Source organism: Hyla sarda, chromosome 3, assembly GCF_029499605.1.
Source record: "Hyla sarda isolate aHylSar1 chromosome 3, aHylSar1.hap1, whole genome shotgun sequence".
Classification (NCBI taxonomy): domain Eukaryota; kingdom Metazoa; phylum Chordata; class Amphibia; order Anura; family Hylidae; genus Hyla; species Hyla sarda.
The window spans coordinates 306,715,106-306,734,628 of NC_079191.1; the positions used below are offsets into that span (position 1 = coordinate 306,715,106).

Below are 19,523 nucleotides of genomic sequence, written 5' to 3' on the forward strand. Positions count from 1 at the left end.
TATAGCCAGAGACCACCCCATATTCATGAAGAACCCGATAGGGATTAGGTAGAGACAGCAAAGGACGGGAAAGAGTAAGATAGACATCATCAGCGAATAGACAGATCTTAAATTCCCTATTGTGAAGGGCAATGCCAGTGATATCCGGGTCTCCCTGAATCATAGCAACAAGGGGATCAATCAGCAAAAATCAGTGGGGATAACGGAAATCCCAGGCGAGTACCATTAAACAAAGGAAAAGTAGAAGAAGGAGCATGAGGGAGTTTAAGAGAGGCAGTAGGAAAAGAATAGAGACCCCTGAGTGCAGTTAGGAAGTTACCAGTGATACCAAATTTCTGTAAAGAGAAATGGCCACCTCAGCCTATCAAAGGCCTTCTCAGCATTGAGGCTAAGAAGCAAGGCTTGCTCAGATCTCCTATTGATCAAGTCAACGAGATCCACCACCCTTCTGGTATTATCACCCCCTGGGGGCAAGGGATAAAGCCAACCTGGTCCTTATGGATCTGATTCAGATCAGAATTAATAAGGGCAATGGGTCTGTAACTGGAGAAATCATGGGGATCTTTACCAGGCTTGGGTATCAAGGTAATCAAAGAATGTAGAAAAGACTGCGGGATCTCCTCACCCCCCCATGAAAGAGGTAAAAAGGGAAACAACGCTAGGCAGAAGGACAGAAGAAAAAGTCTTATAATACAAATAAGTAAAGCAGTCTGGGCCAGGAGAGCGACCCGCAGTAAGAGACTTGAGAACCTCCTGAAGTTCCTCAGGGGTAATCAGGGCATTCCAAACAGCAGGATCAGCATCCAACAAAGTCGGCAGCCCGCATCGTGAGAGATATGAGTCAAGTTCCGCAGCTCGTTCCACAGGATCAAATGGAAGTTTAGAAGGCAGGGAGTAAAGGTCAGAGTAATGAACGAAAATAGTGCAAATATCAGCAGGATGATAGTGAAGAACACCTGAAGAATCCTTTAAGGCCGAGGGGGAACGAGTGGCTGCACAGTCCCTTAGTCGTTTGGCCAACATAGTATGGGCCTTATTACCTTTCTCATAATATTTCTGTTTAGGGTACAACAATTGCCGCTCAACCTTATGAAGGGCAAGCTCACTCAATTGGGCCCGAGCAGCCACCAATCGCCTCAGAATCGAGAGAGAAGTAGAAGACAGCAGGAGGGCCTCCAAGTGAGCTATGCACGCTCTACGCTCCCAAGAGCGAGCCATGGGGTCCCATTTCAAACGCAATACAGACAACCCAGAGGATGGCATGAGAGGAAACCGAGCCCTCGTTGGTGGAAAAATATTCAGTCAGATAAGCCTGAATCGACTCTCGGCAAGGCAGAGACTTAAGCAAAGATTCATTTAGGTGCCAGTGACAGCGCCGGAGAACAGAGGGTGAAGGGGAAAAGGAAAGAAGAACAGGACAGTGATCAGACCAGGAAATGGGCTCTAAGAAGGCATCCGAAAGCATGTGAACCATCGGTAGATTGCCAAAAAAATATTCAATATGAGTGTGTAATCTATGGGGGTGAGATTAAAAACTAAAAGAACGATCCGTTCACATTGCAGCGGGCACGATCTAGAGAGGAGGATAGCAACTCCAGCCACTTTCCTATCAGAAGTAGCAGAAAAGACCTGAGGATAGAGGTGTTGAAGAAATTGGAAGGATCCAGAGTGGTTAAAATGTGTCTCCTGAAGGAAAACAATATTGGCACTCAGCGTAAGTAACTCCCGCTGCAAAAGCCGCCATTTAGGGGGCGGGGGGGGGGGGGGGAGTTAAGGCCCTTAACGTTCACTGAGTCACACTTAACCACCTTGATGTGGTAGGGAGATAAAACAACTAATAAAGACTCACCCAAAAAGCCAGGAGGACCATCCGGGAGAACCAAATGAAAGGAGTGCCAACCGGACCACCGCAGTAGAGATGAGAAGTACAGGAACCTAGGAAGGAAAAAGGAGAACAAAGGGGAGGAAACCAGAAGGGGACACAAAGACAAACAGATACAACAACAAGGTGATTGAGGACAAAACACAAACAACAGATCACAAAATGAACCATTGAACAATTGGTCAATGCAGAGGCCAAGACCAGATGTAAGAACAACTTCAACTTGGATCCCAAAGAGATCCAGACCATTGTCACAGCCTTGTAGGAGGAAAAATGTGAGAACGCCATCAGAGGACAGCCACTCAAAGAATAAACCTCCCGTCCCGAGGCCATGCAAGTAGGACACAAGCATGAAAACTACAGGTGACCAAATATGCATAAATATGGGAATCATGTAAACAAGCAAATAGTATAGAACATATTCATGTTGAAGTCAGTGGAGAACTAAAGTTCAAAGAATGGCCTGCATTTGCAGCCTAGGGAAATAAAGAAAAAAGAACAACACAGTCAATCCCTCACAACTTCCCCCACATTAGAATTCTGGAATCAACTCCATAGACCGACTACGAAGACACTAACAGAAGGCTCTGAGGAGCCGAGGAGGTAGACTTCCTGGAGGACCATACTTACGGGGGTGAACAGGCTGCCACACCGGAGGGAGAGGAGTGTGTAGTGAGATTCATCTAAGGAACAGGCAAATCCAGCGCAGAACAGAAGGCTGGGAGGTCAGCAAAAGATCGCAGGACAGCAGAGCATCCAACCCTCCTAGCATTCAGGGCAAATGGAAAGTTCCACCTGTAGGGCACTTGATGCATGAAGCATCTGCCATTTCCGGAGGGTGAGCAAGGAGAGATCTTGGAACAATTGAATAGGGGCTCCTAGGGGCTTTGGCCATAATCGCCTTGTTGAGCTGGAAACGACAGATGACGTCCCTTGGGGGACCATTAACAGGCTTGGGGAAGAGAGCCCTGTGGGCTCTATCCAGTTTGATCTTTATGAAAGGAGGGTACACTTAAGATAAGGTTGAATATAGCCTCCAAAGTCACATGGAAATCCTCCTCTCGGGTCGCTTCGGGGAAACTCTCACCCGTATGTTGTTACGCCTCCCCTATTATCCAAATTCTCCACATGACCTTGCAAATCACTGAGGAATTCCATTTGGGAGGCCATAGTAGACTGGAGTTGAGCGATATAAGCCATGGTAGAATCATGTGCACCCTCCAATCCTTCAACCCTGTCAGAGACATGCTGGAGATCCTGGCGGAGGGAGGAGATTTCCACCCTACAGGTGTCCTTAACTTCAACAATTAAGGAGTGGAAGTCCTCTTTGGTGGGAATTTGGGATAAAAGCTAACTCCAGTTGGGAGGAGCAGGAGAAGGTGTAGGGACCCCTGAGCACTCCAACTCCGTATCAGACATAGTGTCCCACGGCATTTTACCATCCTGAGGCTCACAAAACTCCATGGTAGTGCTTCTGTGAAGAGAACTTTGGGGGCCCAGCATTAAGTCTGCTGGTCGCCATAGCCCTTTGCGGCTTGGGGGGTTCTGGCTGAGGTGTGCAAACAGGGGAGGTCTCCGCAGAGGGACTCAGAGGGGAGGCAGGTGGTATGGACTAGTCCCCTTGCAGTGCAGAGGGTCCAGATGAGGTAGCCAGCAGTGATGGAAAGGGGGCCTCAGGGGTGAGAAGTCCAGCTGGAGGTGTCCGAGTACAGGGAGGAGACAGTGAGGAGCCCTGCACCACTGCAGCCCAAGATGGCACCTTACAGTGCAGGGATGAGGAGAAGACCGGGACTCCCTGCAGGGGTGAGGAGGAGACTAGGACTCCCAAAAGGGGTGAGCGGAGAGCGCTGCTAGGAGAGCCCACCTCCCCAGATGTTACAGAAAGTGGCAGACTCACCGGGGCTGTAGGGATGGCCAGAGGCTCAGCGTACTGCAGGTCAGTAGTGGTGGGAACTACAGTGAGGTCCGGGGGATCCGCCGCTGAGCAGGGAGGAGAAGGCCAGGCGGCAGGGAGGTCCATGACCGGAAGTACTGGAGCGGTGGTAAGGGGTGCTTGGGAGATCAGACAGTCCCACGGCCCCTGCAGGGATGACAGCGGAGGAGGAGTGGGTCCCACGGAGCGGGAACGAAGGCCGGACATAGGACCTACAATGGGGAACTGGCTTTGCAGGCCGGACATAGGACCTACAATGGGGAACTGACTTTGCAGGCCAGACCTGGAGGGTGCCTGGAGGTAGTGGGTGATGGCCCCTGGAGGGACAGAAGACTGCCGGTTAGTGGGAGAAAGCTTTGCTCGCCGTAGGGAGGTTCTCTCCATCTAGAACGGCCGGGTCACTGCAGTAAAAAAGCAAATTTGTAGCCTCAGGGAGCAGGAGCGAGATCAGTGTGCAGCCATTTTGTTCGGCTCCAGGCCACGCCCCCATATGTAAGTACTTCTATCAATTATCATTTACTGTATGTATAAGTATTTATTATTATAATTTCATCAAAAGCACATTTAAAAAATCATTAACACTAAACTGTTATAGTGCAGGTGAACTGAGTTAAAATTAGATATAACTTACTCTGATCGATGCCGTTGTTGAGGAGATTCAAGAACTTTTAGGTTCCATTGCTAATACACTAATACTGTCCTTTGGGCAACTGAGGCAGAAGCCAGCATACAGAACTTCCATGCTTCCTTCCCCTTTATTCCATATGCCCACTCACAGTGCGCACACATGGGTGAAGGTTCCTCCATAAATATTAATGGTGGACGGGCATATGGGAACAGAGGGGAAAGGGGAAAGGAGGCTCTGTATGCTAGATCCCGCATTGTGCAAATGGCAGCAGTAACATATTAGCAATGGCTCTTAATACTACTTGTATCTCCTGAAAGTTCTATCTAATTTTAATGCAGCTCACCCACACTATAAGCCTTTGTATTGGGTTTAGAACCAGTTGCCAGTTTCCTTTTAACACTTAATATGACAGTATTATGTTACTAATTGATCTAGTTGAGAAGAAGACTTGGGTGAAGATGTGGCAAATGAGGTCTAACAATGAAACATGTAAGGATGTAAGGTCACACACAAGGGGATGTACAACACATGGCAGAATTATTTACTAAATAGAAATACACTGGCTAAAACAGACATTGAAATTGTAATTATTGCAACCAGTGTCAGTCAACTGTAGCCAAGGCAAAGAAGATTTTGGAGTACATTAATAGGGACATAGATGCAAATTACATAAAGATAGTTCTGTACACTGTACACATGATTAGAAGACTGCAGATGGAATATTGTGTACATGTTATTGGCAATGAGTATTGACTTTCTGTCACACTTAGGAGTGCAATCTAAGTGCTCTGTTGGTTCTCACCCTGCATACTGCTCCAGAATGCGGAAGCTGGATTTTCGCTGCCAAAGAGTGCCAAGTTTTCCCCAGATGGGGTTCATGTGTGGGCCAAGCAGACCAGGTTTCATTGTTGCATGGCACTAGAGAGTCAGGCAAGAGAGTGTAGTCAGCAGTCCAAGTCAAGCACAGGAGAGCTGGCATGGGGTACACAGGAGTAAGGCAGAGGTGGAGTCAGGAACAGGCAAGTTGGTCGAGACAGGCAGCACAGATTTTGGGTCAACAGTTCAGGTCAGTCACAGGAGATAAGGTACATTACAGAAGGAATTTGGCAGAGAGAGAATCCAGAAGACAGACACAGGCCAATATACAGATATCAGAGTCAGCACCCTTACACAATGGATACTAAGAGACCACAAAAATGGTCACATGCTGGCAGGAGCTGACTGCTAGTATACATTCCAGTTTTGAGCAGCAGTGTACAAGAAAGACATAGTAAACCTGTAGCAGGATTAGATGCATCCAACCAGCATAATAAATCAATTGGATGGGCCATAATACCAAGGTTATTAGTAACCTGATAATTTAGGTTAGAAAAGACATGGCTGAGAGTGACCTAATAATATGTATGAGTATAATCAGGGGTCAGTACCATGATCTATTTATAGGATACACAGGACCATAATTAGGTGGCACTCCCTACAGTCAGAGAAAAGATTTCTACACCAACACAGAAGGGGTTCCTTTACTTGTAAGCGCAGTGACATTACGGAGCTCTCTCTATGAGAAAGATGTCTAAATATGTCTAAATGGGAATACAATAACTTTTGGTAATTTTTTATGTTTATTTTTTTCCTCCATTTTTATTATCTTCATTATAAAATAATTTTGTAGTCTGGCCATTAAGCCTAATAAGCACTTCCTGTAGAAAAACCTTTCGGCAGTCCCCTCCTTATTGCAGGCAGGGTTATAGTAAAAGTTGCCATTAGTATATAGAAAGATCAGTATCAGGCTATTTAAATAGGTGGTAATCAGGCATCCCTGTCTCCCTCTCCCTGCACAGTGACTTTGGTACTGGTCACATTCCTTTATAATGAATAAAGACCAGCCCAGTGCCTTATAGCGTTGCGCTGATCCGTACCTGTCCTGGTGCATACAAGCATATCTTCAAAAAAAGACTGTTGATCAAACACTTCAAAAAAGATTTTTGCTGCTTTACTTCATCCAATTAAAAACAGGGAACAACACACCAACTTTGGTACAAGTTCTTGACGTGTTTCAAGTACATGTGCTCTTTATCAGAAGATACCAAACCTGTATTACATTCCCTTTAAATATTCATTACACGGGTGCAATAATTAAGAAGCAGTGTGTAGTGGCTATGCCATATAAGTGAAAATATGTTTTACCCTGGTTCTGCAGCTCTGCAGAACAACTGGTTGGTGAGGGTGCCTGGTTTTGGCAGGGCTGTATTTACCAATAGGTACCTGTGCCTAGGACAGCAGAGTTGAGAGGGGCGGCAGTAGGTAAATAAAATGATAAATACTTTTCACTTTTCATGTAGCTGCTGTCACCATGCTGTGGCCTTGAGAGAAAAAATGTTCCCCTCTGGATGAATCCACATGGTTGCTGTTAACTTTGCCTGTAGATTTTCAGTTGCAACATGCTCATTATGTTGTGGATTTGAGTTTATTTTACCACTTTCTATGTATAGGGGTGATATCCAAGGTGAGTTGGCAATATAATCTGCATGTAATGCATCCAATTTTTGATGCATATTTGTGACAGATCTGCATTTAAACTTGTCGACTCACCCTAATGGGGTGTATTTAGTCCAAGGGCCTAGGGCAGAATTAGCTGTACATATGGCCCAGGATGTTGCCATTCCTCCAATCAGCTATTTATGGCCTATCCAAAAATGGGCCTTCAGACACTTTTTGCCCATAAAACACCTTTAACCTGATCTTTTAGGGGTGCTGATGCTGGTTTTGAGACAGAATTCTCTATTTAATTGAGATTAAAGGTGCAGATACAAATCAGTGCAGATAAGTGGAGAAAGAAGATGTATTTTAAAGTTTTTTATGTGGCTTGTGGTATTGATTTATGGACATTTACTTTTTAACTGTTCCTAATAATTAATTACTGTTTGTTTTTCTTGCAGCCTATAAGTCAAAAATCTGAAAATTCATTCCATGTCATATCAGAGACTAGTTTTCCAAAAAAACAGTTTTATAAGTTTCGTATTTTTCCTGGTAAATGGATCAAAGTTTGGTGTGACAGGATGACATTATTGGCACTGCTGGATAAGTAAGTATATGAATCATATTATAACTGCATTCTCCTAAGTCTCGGTATTTAGCAAACTTTGTGGAAAGTGAAAGGTATAATAGAAACCAATAAAAACGACACTATTGTGATCACAATTTTTTCTGTAAAAATACAGTAACACCTGTGTTTTGACTAAACTATTTTACACATTTATTCAGAAAGGTTTAATAAATGTCTGTGAATAAATAATGCTGGTGCTGCCAAAATTAGGTCCAAGTCTTCAGTGCTCTTGACTTCTTCCTGCTTCTGATGATATATTGACCCTGCATGAACTGCCAGCTAAGCCAATCCCTGGCCAAAGTAATGACCCGCATAAGCCAGTGATTGGCTAATCTGACCGTTCATGCAGGGTCAGTAGTCATCGAAAGCTTGAAGAAGCTCACTGCATTGGGGACTGATAACTGTCAGCATGACAGGTAAATCAGACCAGGTGAGTATGCTTTATTTGCAGCAACTAGGGCCCTTTACAGTGGGGATCAAAAGTTTGGGCACCCCAGGTAAAAATTTGCATTAATGTGCATAAAGAAGCCAAGGAAAGATGGAAAAATCTCCAAAAGGCATCAAGTTACAGATTCTTATAATATGTCAACATAAGTTAGATTTTATTTCCATCATTTACACTTTCAAAATAACAGAAAACAAAAAAATGGCGTCTGCAAAAGTTTGGGCACCCTGCAGAGTTAATATCTTGTACTGCCCCCTTTGTCAAGTATCACAGCTTGTAAACGCTTTTTGTAGCCAGCCAAGAGTCTTTCAATTCTTGTTTGAGGTATCTTTGCCCATTCTTCCTTACAAAAGTCTTCCAGTTATTTGAGATTTCTGGGCTGTCTTTCACGCACTGCTCTTTCACGCTCCTGCTCTATTAATGTTGAGGTCAGGAGATTGTGAAGGCAACGGCAAAACCTTCAGTTTACGCCTCTTGATGTAATCCCCAGTGGATTTTGTGTGTTTAGGATCATTATCCATTTGTAGAAGCCATCCTCTCTTTAACTTCAGCTTTTTCACAGATGGCATCAAGTTAGCATCCAAAATTTGCTGAAATTGTATTGAATCCATCTTTCCTTCTACTCATGAGATGTTCCCTGTGCCACTGGCTGCAATACAACCCCAAAGCATGATTGATCCACCCCCATGCTTAACAGTTGGACAGAGGTTCTTTTCATTAAATTCTGTTTCCCTTCTTCTCCAAATGTACCTTTGCCCATTCCAGCCAAAAAGTTAAATTTTAACCTCATCGGTCCACAGAACTTGTTTCCAAAATGCATCAGGCTTGTCTATATGTTCATTTGCAAAGTTCAAATGCTGATTTTTGTGGTGAGGGCGTAGAAGAGGTTTTCTTATGATGACTCTTCCATGAAGACCATATTTGTACAAGTATCTCTTAATAGTGAAATAGTGTACCACAACTCCAGTGTCTGACAGATCTTTCTGGAGGGATTGTGCAGTCAAACAGGGGGTTTCCATCTTTCCTTGGCTTCTTTATGCACATTAATACAAATTTTTACCTAGGGTGCCCTAACTTTTGGTCCCCACTGCAATGTAAACTGTTAGAGACATTACTATTATTGTGGCTTTACTCACTAGATATATTAAAAGTTTTGATTAGTCAGGGTCTGAGTCAGATTAGAGTCATATACTAAAACACGTTCTGTTTTTTAATCTATTTCTATATTTGGATTCTTTTTTATTTCATTTTTTGTACCTTATTATGGGGGCTGCTACTTTGCCTGAGCTATTTTTTACAACATTTAGAGATATGCTTTACAGCATAGCGGGGTTGTGAAAAGTGTGTGCTTGGCAACAGCAAGGTCACAGTTCAGAGAAGAAACCAGGAAGAGATTAGATCCTAGGGGCAGAAGTACAGTACAGGGATGGAGGTAATTCTGACGAATGGAAAAGGTGTCTGGGTGTGCTTGGTGAACTTTTTAGGGGTAATTCGACAGGATTTTAGAAGACTGATCTCTGTGCAACTGCTTTTGTGTATACCTCTGTTATCTATAAACTGGTGTCACCTTTCACTGTACTCTTGTCTGTGTTGATAAGGAGGACACTGCTGAAAAATTATCTGAACAGAAAATTTCAGCTTAGATTTTAGGCCAAGAAACTACAAGATTTAATATTTTAAATATACATATTAAAATGAAAAATTAGAAAGCACATCACCAAAAATTTTAGAAATGGTTTACATAAAAACTTGATTTAAACAATAGGTAATTTTCTGAAGACAAATTCCCTTTAAAGCGTACCTGTCAGGTGGAACAAAAAATTTTTTTTTTTAATTTATCACTCAGTACCTAATCCTGACCATGTACATCTTATTATGTATCTAGCACCTTTATTTATTTTTTTATTTCACTTTTAATTTCGTTCACTAGTCTGAATTCCTCTCAAAAGGAGGGGGCGTGGCCTCACTGTGCATGTCTCCACCCCCTCACTCAGTATGCTGTCTGCTCACATCTCCCCTAGCATTAGCAAAACTACAACTCGCAGCTTGTCCTCACTGACTGTAGCGGGACACAAGCTGACAGTGGGAGGATTTTTCCTCCAGCTGTGAGCCCTGCGCTCACAGCTGTCAATCAAGGAAGTGTGTCCATGATGTAGGTGATGATGCATGGACACACCAGGACTAGTATGTGTCCAAGCAGGCAGGGGGACAGTTGTTTGACTGGCTTTTTTAGTATGGAATACTGAAAATTTTCTAATGAAAGCAATTTCAAAACCTATTGGTTTTGCATGCTCTACAACATATCAAAAGTTTTTGTATCTGACAGTGCCCATTTAAATACTTTTTTATGCCAAAAAAAGTAAATATATAATAGCAATGATACCTTTGCCCCTAGAGGACCCCTACATAAATGCCCTGCACCCAATCTGGTCTATGAAGTGGGGTCAGGAGATGAGCACCCCTTTATACCCGATGGATCCCAGGTGGTATGTTCACATGGGCAGATTTAATAACAAGTTTGCAGTGAGTTTGAGCTGCAGCAATTTTTTCACAGAAAAAAACCTGTGTGGAAACATACCCTTAAAAATTATTTTTGTGCTCAAAATAGTACGAGCTATGGCCCGTGAAGAAGATCGCAGGGGGCCCCAGTGGTCAGACACCATTCCCCCAAGCCCCACCCCCCAATCTGACACTTATTCCCTTATTCCTGTGGATAGGTGATGTAACTTTTTGCTGCACAACTCATTTAAAGCGTACCTATCATATCACAGAAAAAAAAAAAAGTTATCAGATCACACTGAATTTCCATCTCTCTCAGGCAGGGGGCGTGTGTCTCTCTCTTGCCCTCACAAAACTTCCTCCCTCACTGTGTGTCACTGAGCTGTCAGCCAATCACTGCACTCTGATCTGTAACCCTTTCCTCTCACACGGAGAGGAAGAAGTTTTCCTGCTGTTCTCCTTATACACTGTGTAGTAGAGCCCTGCGCGGGACTAGTTTTTCAATCCTGTTTCAGTCTGCTCCCTGATTTTTTTGTCCAATCCCGTCCGCTAACATAGGAATGTACAGACACTAGGGTTCAATGCTCTGCACATACTCCCCATGTATAACAGTGTGTGTAGTACACCCACTGCTATACATGGGGGGGGGGGGGTGGGGGTATGTGCAGAGCATTGTACTCTAGTGTATGTGCAGATGTGAATAGCAGCGACTGTGCAGACTCAGAAGCCCTAGGTCACTGACTGATGCGATGCTATGCACATACCCCACCTGTATAGGAATGTACATACACACTGCTCTACCCATGGTGGGTATGTGCAGACTGCAGAGCATTGCACCCTAGGGTCTGTAGAAGACACTAGGGTGCAATGCTCTGCAGTGCACTTACCCCTATGTGAATAGCAGTGCAGACAGAGGCCCTGGCTGGGAGGATCACCGATGGATGCAGTCACTTACATACACAGCCAGGGCTGCAGCACAGCGCACTGTGTGTGTGAATTATGAGTAAGGCTTGTTACGCCGAGCGCTCCGGGTCCCCGCTCCTCCCCGGAGCGCTCGCTTCACTCCCTCCGCTGCAGCGCTCCGGTCACGTCCTCTGACCCGGGGCGCTGCGATCCTGCTGCCAGCCGGGATGCGATTCGCGATGCGGGTAGCGCCCGCTCGCGATGCGCACCCCGGCTCCCCTACCTGACTCGCTCCCCGTCTGTTCTGTCCCGGCGCGCGCGGCCCCGCTCCCTAGGGCGCGCGCGCGCTGGGTCTCTGCGATTTAAAGGGCCACTGCGCCGCTGATTGGCGCAGTGGTTCCAATTAGGGTTTTCACCTGTGCACTTCCCTATATTACCTCACTTCCCTTGCACTCCCTTGCCGGATCTTGTTGCCTTAGTGCCAGTGAAAGCGTTCCTTGTGTGTTCCTTGCCTGTGTTTCCAGACCTTCTGCCGTTGCCCCTGACTACGATCCTTGCTGCCTGCCCCGACCTTCTGCTACGTCCGACCTTGCTTCTGCCTACTCCCTTGTACCGCGCCTATCTTCAGCAGCCAGAGAGGTGAGCCGTTGCTAGTGGATACGACCTGGTCACTACCGCCGCAGCAAGACCATCCCGCTTTGCGGCGGGCTCTGGTGAAAACCAGTAGTGGCTTAGAACCGGTCCACTAGCACGGTCCACGCCAATCCCTCTCTGGCACAGAGGGTCCACTACCTGCCAGCCGGCATCGTGACAGTAGATCCGGCCATGGATCCCGCTGAAGTTCCTCTGCCAGTTGTCGCTGACCTCACCACGGTGCTCGCCCAGCAGTCACAACAGATAGCGCAACAAGGCCAACAGCTGTCTCAACTGACCGTTATGCTACAACAGTTGCTACCACAGCTTCAGCAGTCATCTCCTCCGCCAGCTCCTGCACCTCCTCCGCAGCGAGTGGCCGCTCCTGGGATACGCTTATCCTTGCCGGATAAATTTGATGGGGACTCTAAGTTTTGCCGTGGCTTTCTTTCCCAGTGTTCCCTGCATCTGGAGATGATGTCGGACCTGTTTCCCACTGAAAGGTCTAAGGTGGCTTTCGTAGTCAGTCTTCTGTCCGGAAAAGCCCTGTCATGGGCCACACCGCTCTGGGACCGCAATGACCCCGTCACTGCCTCTGTACACTCCTTCTTCTCGGAAATCCGAAGTGTCTTTGAGGAACCTGCCCGAGCCTCTTCTGCTGAGACTGCCCTGTTGAACCTGGTCCAGGGTAATTCTTCCGTTGGCGAGTATGCCGTACAATTCCGTACACTTGCTTCAGAATTGTCCTGGAATAATGAGGCCCTCTGCGCGACCTTCAAAAAAGGCCTATCCAGCAACATTAAAGATGTTCTGGCCGCACGAGAAATTCCTGCTAATCTACATGAACTTATTCACCTAGCCACTCGCATTGACATGCGTTTTTCTGAAAGGCGTCAGGAACTCCGCCAAGATATGGACTCTGTTCGCACGAGGCGTTTCGTCTCCTCGGCTCCTCTCTCCTCTGGTCCCCTGCAATCTGTTCCTGTGCCTCCCGCCGTGGAGGCTATGCAGGTCGACCGGTCTCGCCTGACACCTCAAGAGAGGACACGACGCCGTATGGAGAACCTCTGCCTGTACTGCGCTAGTACCGAACACTTCCTGAGGGATTGTCCTATCCGTCCTCCCCGCCTGGAAAGACGTACGCTGACTCCGCACAAAGGTGAGACAGTCCTTGATGTCTACTCTGCTTCTCCACGTCTTACTGTGCCTGTGCGGATGTCTGCCTCTGCCTTCTCCTTCTCTACAGTGGCCTTCTTGGACTCTGGATCTGCAGGAAATTTTATTTTGGCCTCTCTCGTCAACAGGTTCAACATCCCAGTGACCAGTCTCGCCAGACCCCTCTACATCAATTGTGTAAATAATGAAAGATTGGACTGTACCATACGTTTCCGCACGGAGCCCCTTCTTATGAGCATCGGATCTCATCATGAGAGGATTGAACTTTTGGTCCTCCCCAATTGCACCTCGGAGATTCTCCTTGGACTTCCCTGGCTTCAACTTCATTCCCCAACCCTGGATTGGTCCACTGGGGAGATCAAGAGTTGGGGGTCCTCTTGTTCCAAGAACTGTCTAAAACCGGTTCCCAGTAACCCTTGCCGTAACTCTGTGGTTCCTCCAGTAACCGGTCTCCCTAAGGCCTATATGGACTTCGCGGATGTTTTCTGCAAAAAACAAGCTGAGACTCTACCTCCTCACAGGCCTTATGATTGCCCTATCGACCTCCTCCCGGGTACTACTCCACCCCGGGGCAGAATTTATCCTCTCTCTGCCCCAGAGACTCTTGCCATGTCCGAATACGTCCAGGAGAATCTAAAAAAGGGCTTTATCCGTAAATCCTCCTCTCCTGCCGGAGCCGGATTTTTCTTTGTGTCCAAAAAAGATGGCTCCCTACGTCCTTGCATTGACTACCGCGGTCTTAATAAAATCACGGTTAAGAACCGCTACCCCTTACCCCTCATCTCTGAACTCTTTGATCGCCTCCAAGGTGCCCACATCTTCACTAAATTGGACTTAAGAGGCGCCTATAACCTCATCCGCATCAGAGAGGGGGACGAGTGGAAAACGGCATTTAACACCAGAGATGGACACTTTGAGTATCTGGTCATGCCCTTTGGACTGTGCAATGCCCCTGCCGTCTTCCAAGACTTTGTCAATGAAATTTTTCGTGATCTGTTATACTCCTGTGTTGTGGTATATCTGGACGATATCCTAATTTTTTCTGCCAATCTAGAAGAACACCGCCAGCATGTCCGTATGGTTCTTCAGAGACTTCGTGACAACCAACTCTATGCCAAAATTGAGAAATGTCTGTTTGAATGCCAATCTCTTCCTTTTCTAGGATATTTGGTCTCTGGCCAGGGACTACAGATGGATCCAGACAAACTCTCTGCCGTCTTAAATTGGCCACGCCCCTCCGGACTCCGTGCTATCCAACGCTTTTTGGGGTTCGCCAATTATTACAGGCAATTTATTCCACATTTTTCTACCATTGTGGCTCCTATCGTGGCTTTAACCAAGAAAAATGCTGATCCCAAGTCCTGGCCTCCTCAAGCAGAAGACTCCTTTAAACGACTCAAGTCTGCCTTTTCTTCGGCTCCCGTGCTCTCCAGACCTGACCCTTCCAAACCCTTCCTATTGGAGGTTGATGCCTCCTCAGTAGGAGCTGGAGCTGTTCTTCTACAAAAAAATCCTTCCGGGCATGCTGTCACTTGTGGTTTTTTCTCTAGGACCTTCTCTCCAGCGGAGAGGAACTACTCCATCGGGGATCGAGAGCTTCTAGCCATTAAATTAGCACTTGAGGAATGGAGGCATCTGCTGGAGGGATCAAGATTTCCTGTTATTATCTACACCGACCACAAGAACCTCTCCTACCTCCAGTCGGCCCAACGGCTGAATCCTCGCCAGGCCCGGTGGTCTCTGTTCTTTGCCCGATTTAATTTTGAGATTCACTTTCGTCCTGCCGATAAGAACATTAGGGCCGATGCTCTCTCTCGTTCCTCGGATGCCTCAGAAGTTGATCTCCCTCCGCAACACATCATTCCACCTGACTGCCTGATCTCCACTTCTCCTGCCTCCATCAGGCAGACTCCTCCAGGAAAGACCTTTGTTTCTCCACGCCAACGCCTCGGAATCCTCAAATGGGGTCACTCCTCCCATCTCGCAGGTCATGCGGGCATCAAGAAATCTGTGCAACTCATCTCCCGCTTCTATTGGTGGCCGACTCTGGAGACGGATGTTGGGGACTTTGTGCGAGCCTGCACTATCTGTGCCCGGGATAAGACTCCTCGCCAGAAGCCCGCTGGTTTTCTTCATCCTCTGCCTGTCCCCGAACAGCCTTGGTCTCTGATTGGTATGGATTTTATTACTGATTTACCCCCTTCCCGTGGCAACACCGTTATTTGGGTGGTCGTTGATCGATTCTCCAAAATGGCACATTTCATCCCTCTTCCTGGTCTTCCTTCTGCGCCTCAGTTGGCTAAACAATTTTTTGTACACATTTTTCGTCTTCACGGGTTGCCTACGCAGATTGTCTCGGATAGAGGGGTCCAATTCGTGTCTAAATTCTGGAGGGCTCTCTGTAAACAACTCAAGATTAAATTAAATTTTTCCTCTGCATATCATCCCCAGTCCAATGGACAAGTAGAAAGAATTAACCAGATCCTGGGTGATTATTTGCGACATTTTGTTTCCTCCCGCCAGGATGACTGGGCAGATCTCCTTCCATGGGCCGAATTTTCGTATAACTTCAGGGTCTCTGAATCTTCCTCCAAATCCCCATTTTTCGTGGTGTACGGCCGTCACCCTCTTCCCCCCCTCCCTACCCCCTTGCCCTCTGGTCTGCCCGCTGTGGATGAAATTTCTCGTGACCTTTCCATTATATGGAGAGAGACCCAAAATTCTCTCTTACAGGCTTCTTCACGCATGAAGAGGTTCGCGGATAAGAAAAGAAGAGCTCCCCCCGTTTTTTCCCCTGGAGACAAGGTATGGCTCTCCGCTAAATATGTCCGCTTCCGTGTCCCTAGCTACAAGTTGGGACCACGCTATCTTGGTCCTTTCAAAATTTTGTGTCAAATTAATCCTGTCTCTTATAAACTTCTTCTTCCTCCTTCTCTTCGTATCCCTAATGCCTTTCACGTCTCTCTTCTCAAACCACTCATCCTCAACCGTTTTTCTCCCAAATCTGTTCCTCCCACTCCTGTTTCCGGCTCCTCGGACGTCTTCTCGGTCAAGGAAATTTTGGCTGCCAAAAAGGTCAGAGGGAAAAATTTTTTTTTAGTAGACTGGGAGGGTTGTGGTCCTGAAGAGAGATCCTGGGAACCTGAGGACAACATCCTTGACAAAAGTCTGCTCCTCAGGTTCTCAGGCTCCAAGAAGAGGGGGAGACCCAAGGGGGGGGGTACTGTTACGCCGAGCGCTCCGGGTCCCCGCTCCTCCCCGGAGCGCTCGCTTCACTCCCTCCGCTGCAGCGCTCCGGTCACGTCCTCTGACCCGGGGCGCTGCGATCCTGCTGCCAGCCGGGATGCGATTCGCGATGCGGGTAGCGCCCGCTCGCGATGCGCACCCCGGCTCCCCTACCTGACTCGCTCCCCGTCTGTTCTGTCCCGGCGCGCGCGGCCCCGCTCCCTAGGGCGCGCGCGCGCCGGGTCTCTGCGATTTAAAGGGCCACTGCGCCGCTGATTGGCGCAGTGGTTCCAATTAGGGTTTTCACCTGTGCACTTCCCTATATTACCTCACTTCCCTTGCACTCCCTTGCCGGATCTTGTTGCCTTAGTGCCAGTGAAAGCGTTCCTTGTGTGTTCCTTGCCTGTGTTTCCAGACCTTCTGCCGTTGCCCCTGACTACGATCCTTGCTGCCTGCCCCGACCTTCTGCTACGTCCGACCTTGCTTCTGCCTACTCCCTTGTACCGCGCCTATCTTCAGCAGCCAGAGAGGTGAGCCGTTGCTAGTGGATACGACCTGGTCACTACCGCCGCAGCAAGACCATCCCGCTTTGCGGCGGGCTCTGGTGAAAACCAGTAGTGGCTTAGAACCGGTCCACTAGCACGGTCCACGCCAATCCCTCTCTGGCACAGAGGGTCCACTACCTGCCAGCCGGCATCGTGACAAGGCTGGGTCCACACTACGTTTTGTCCCATACGGGAGCGCATACGGCAGGGGGGAGCTAAAAGCTCGCGCTCCCGTATGTTACCGTATGCGCTCCCGTATGCCATTCATTTCAATGAGCCGACCGGAGTGAAACGTTCGGTCCGGTCGGCTCATTTTTGCGCCGTATGCGCTTTTACAACCGGACCTAAAACTGTGGTCAACCACGGTTTTAGGTCCGGTTGTAAAAGCGCATACGGTGCAAAAATGAGCCGACCGGACCGAACGTTTCACTCCGGTCGGCTCATTGAAATGAATGACATACGGGAGCGCATACGGTCACATACGGGAGCGCGAGCTTTTAGCTCCCCCCTGCCGTATGCGCTCCCGTATGGGACAAAACGTAGTGTGGACCCAGCTACATTGGTGGCAGCTCTGACCTAACAGGCCGGCTGGAGAAGATTGAGTACAGAGTAGACGATCCTCCAGGGCAGGCTAAGTGCTCCACAAAATGGCAGTGCGGTGGCAGCAGGGGGAGGATACAGGACTGGGAGGAGCATTGGGAGACAGTCACTGAGTCGGATTTATATTGTGGCTACCATGGTAATCTCATTACTACTGGGGTGACTCACTGTAACAAACCTCCTCCCTATGTAATCTCATTACTACTGGTGTGACACACTGTAACAAACCTCCTCCCCATGTAATCTCATTACTACTGGTGTGACACACTGTAACAAACCTCCTCCACATGTAATCTCATTACGACTGGTGTGACACACTGTAACAAACCTTCTCCCCATGTAATCTCATTACTACTGGTGTGACACACTTTAACAAACCCCCTCCTCATGTGATCTCATTACTACTGGTGTGACATTCTGTAGCAAATCTCCTCCCCATGTAATTTCATTACTACTGGTGTGAGATACTGTAAAAAATCTCCTCCCCATGTAATCTCATTACTACTGGGGTGACACACTGTAACAAACCCCCTCCTCATGTGATCTCATTACTACTGGGGTGACACACTGTAACTAACCTCCTCCTCATGTGATCTCATTACTAATGGGATCACACACTGATAACACACAGTAACAACCTTTCCTCATGCCATCTCCTTACATATTTTTTACTACTGAGGTGCACATTGTAACAAACCCCCTCCCCTTGCCATCTCCTTACTACTGGGCTGGTACACTTGTGCTCCCTATTCTCTCCATGCTATGGATGGAGCTTTGCACTGAATCATTCTCCTTCTTGATGCATCAGAGAGCTGGGGATGTGTGAGGGGGTGTGGCCTCCTCTTAGCCAATCACAGCAGCTTACTTACTGCTCTTTTTGGAGATCTACCCCTCACTTCCTGTATTCCAACTTAGATGCTGATGTTGCTAACGTCGGAAAGACCATAGTAACAGGTTGGGGACTTAACGGGGGGGGGGGGGGGGGGGGGCATTTTATGAGGACCTCTAGTGGCCACTTTTATAGGAGCAGTTTTCTAAGGGAAACTGTGGAAAAAAATAATGAAATAGTATTAGAGATATACTTTGTTTCTATGACTGTATTGTTTTTAAAAATATAGTTTTGGTGTTAGTGGCCATTCAAGGAAATGTGGGTGTCATGGTTGGCAAATGGGGTGCAACAAACACATGCACCTAATGCACAAATTAATAAACACCACCTAGATAATTTTGTGCATAGGACACATGAAATTGCAGATCTTTCTGTTCCTGTTTTCAAACCTTTTTTTAAAGCATAAAAAGCCAGTAACAACTCCAATTCAAAACCCACATGGCGTTATTGATGGTGTTTTGTCTTGAGTAAAAAAAATGCTAAATTAAAAGGTGCGTATGACATTTCAGAAACCCTATTGACTTGTTGCTAACATCTTACTGCTAAGTTTTTTGTTTTGTTTTTTACAAGAAAAATGGTATGCAGCTGTTGCAGCAATTTTTTGGGAGTTTTTGCAAAAAAGTGGAAACTAAGCCTTAGGTCGGTTTCACACAAACGTGTTACATGCATATTTTTTACCCCCTTTCGTCTTACGGACGTAAACCCAACCTTGACCACATTTCTAATGACCCAAACTATCAGTTGTTCCATGTTCCATTTGTGAAGCAGTTAAACAATGCTCTTTATATTTGTGTGTGGGTATATATATATATATATATATTTATATATCTTGTGAGAAGGTGAAAGGTGTGGTCATAGATGGACTGTATGTAACGCCAAGGTTCCTGGCCTTGGTGAGGTAAGACCCGGTATTTTCCAGTATCTCTGCTTCAGTGCAGCCTGATACTGTGCCCGTAGTATGGCTGGAAGGTCAATCTGGGACGGCTCTTACCGGGAATGACCATGTGAAGGGTGGGGGTCATTCCCCACAATCCAGGCCGGCTTTTGTCTGCCCTTAAAGCT

General features: G+C 47.0%; 1 protein-coding gene across 8 annotated transcripts in view; it reads left to right on the forward strand.

Moving 5' to 3' along the window:
• PCNX2 (pecanex 2) overlaps window positions 1–19,523 on the forward strand; it is a 357,339-nt gene that overhangs the window by 55,392 nt on the left and 282,424 nt on the right. For all 8 annotated transcript variants that reach the window (XM_056567003.1, XM_056567002.1, XM_056566999.1 and 5 more), the window contains one exon: window positions 7,380–7,525. In XM_056567003.1, the coding sequence (XP_056422978.1) occupies window positions 7,380–7,525 (146 nt within the window). The remainder of the gene's footprint in view (window positions 1–7,379; window positions 7,526–19,523) is intronic.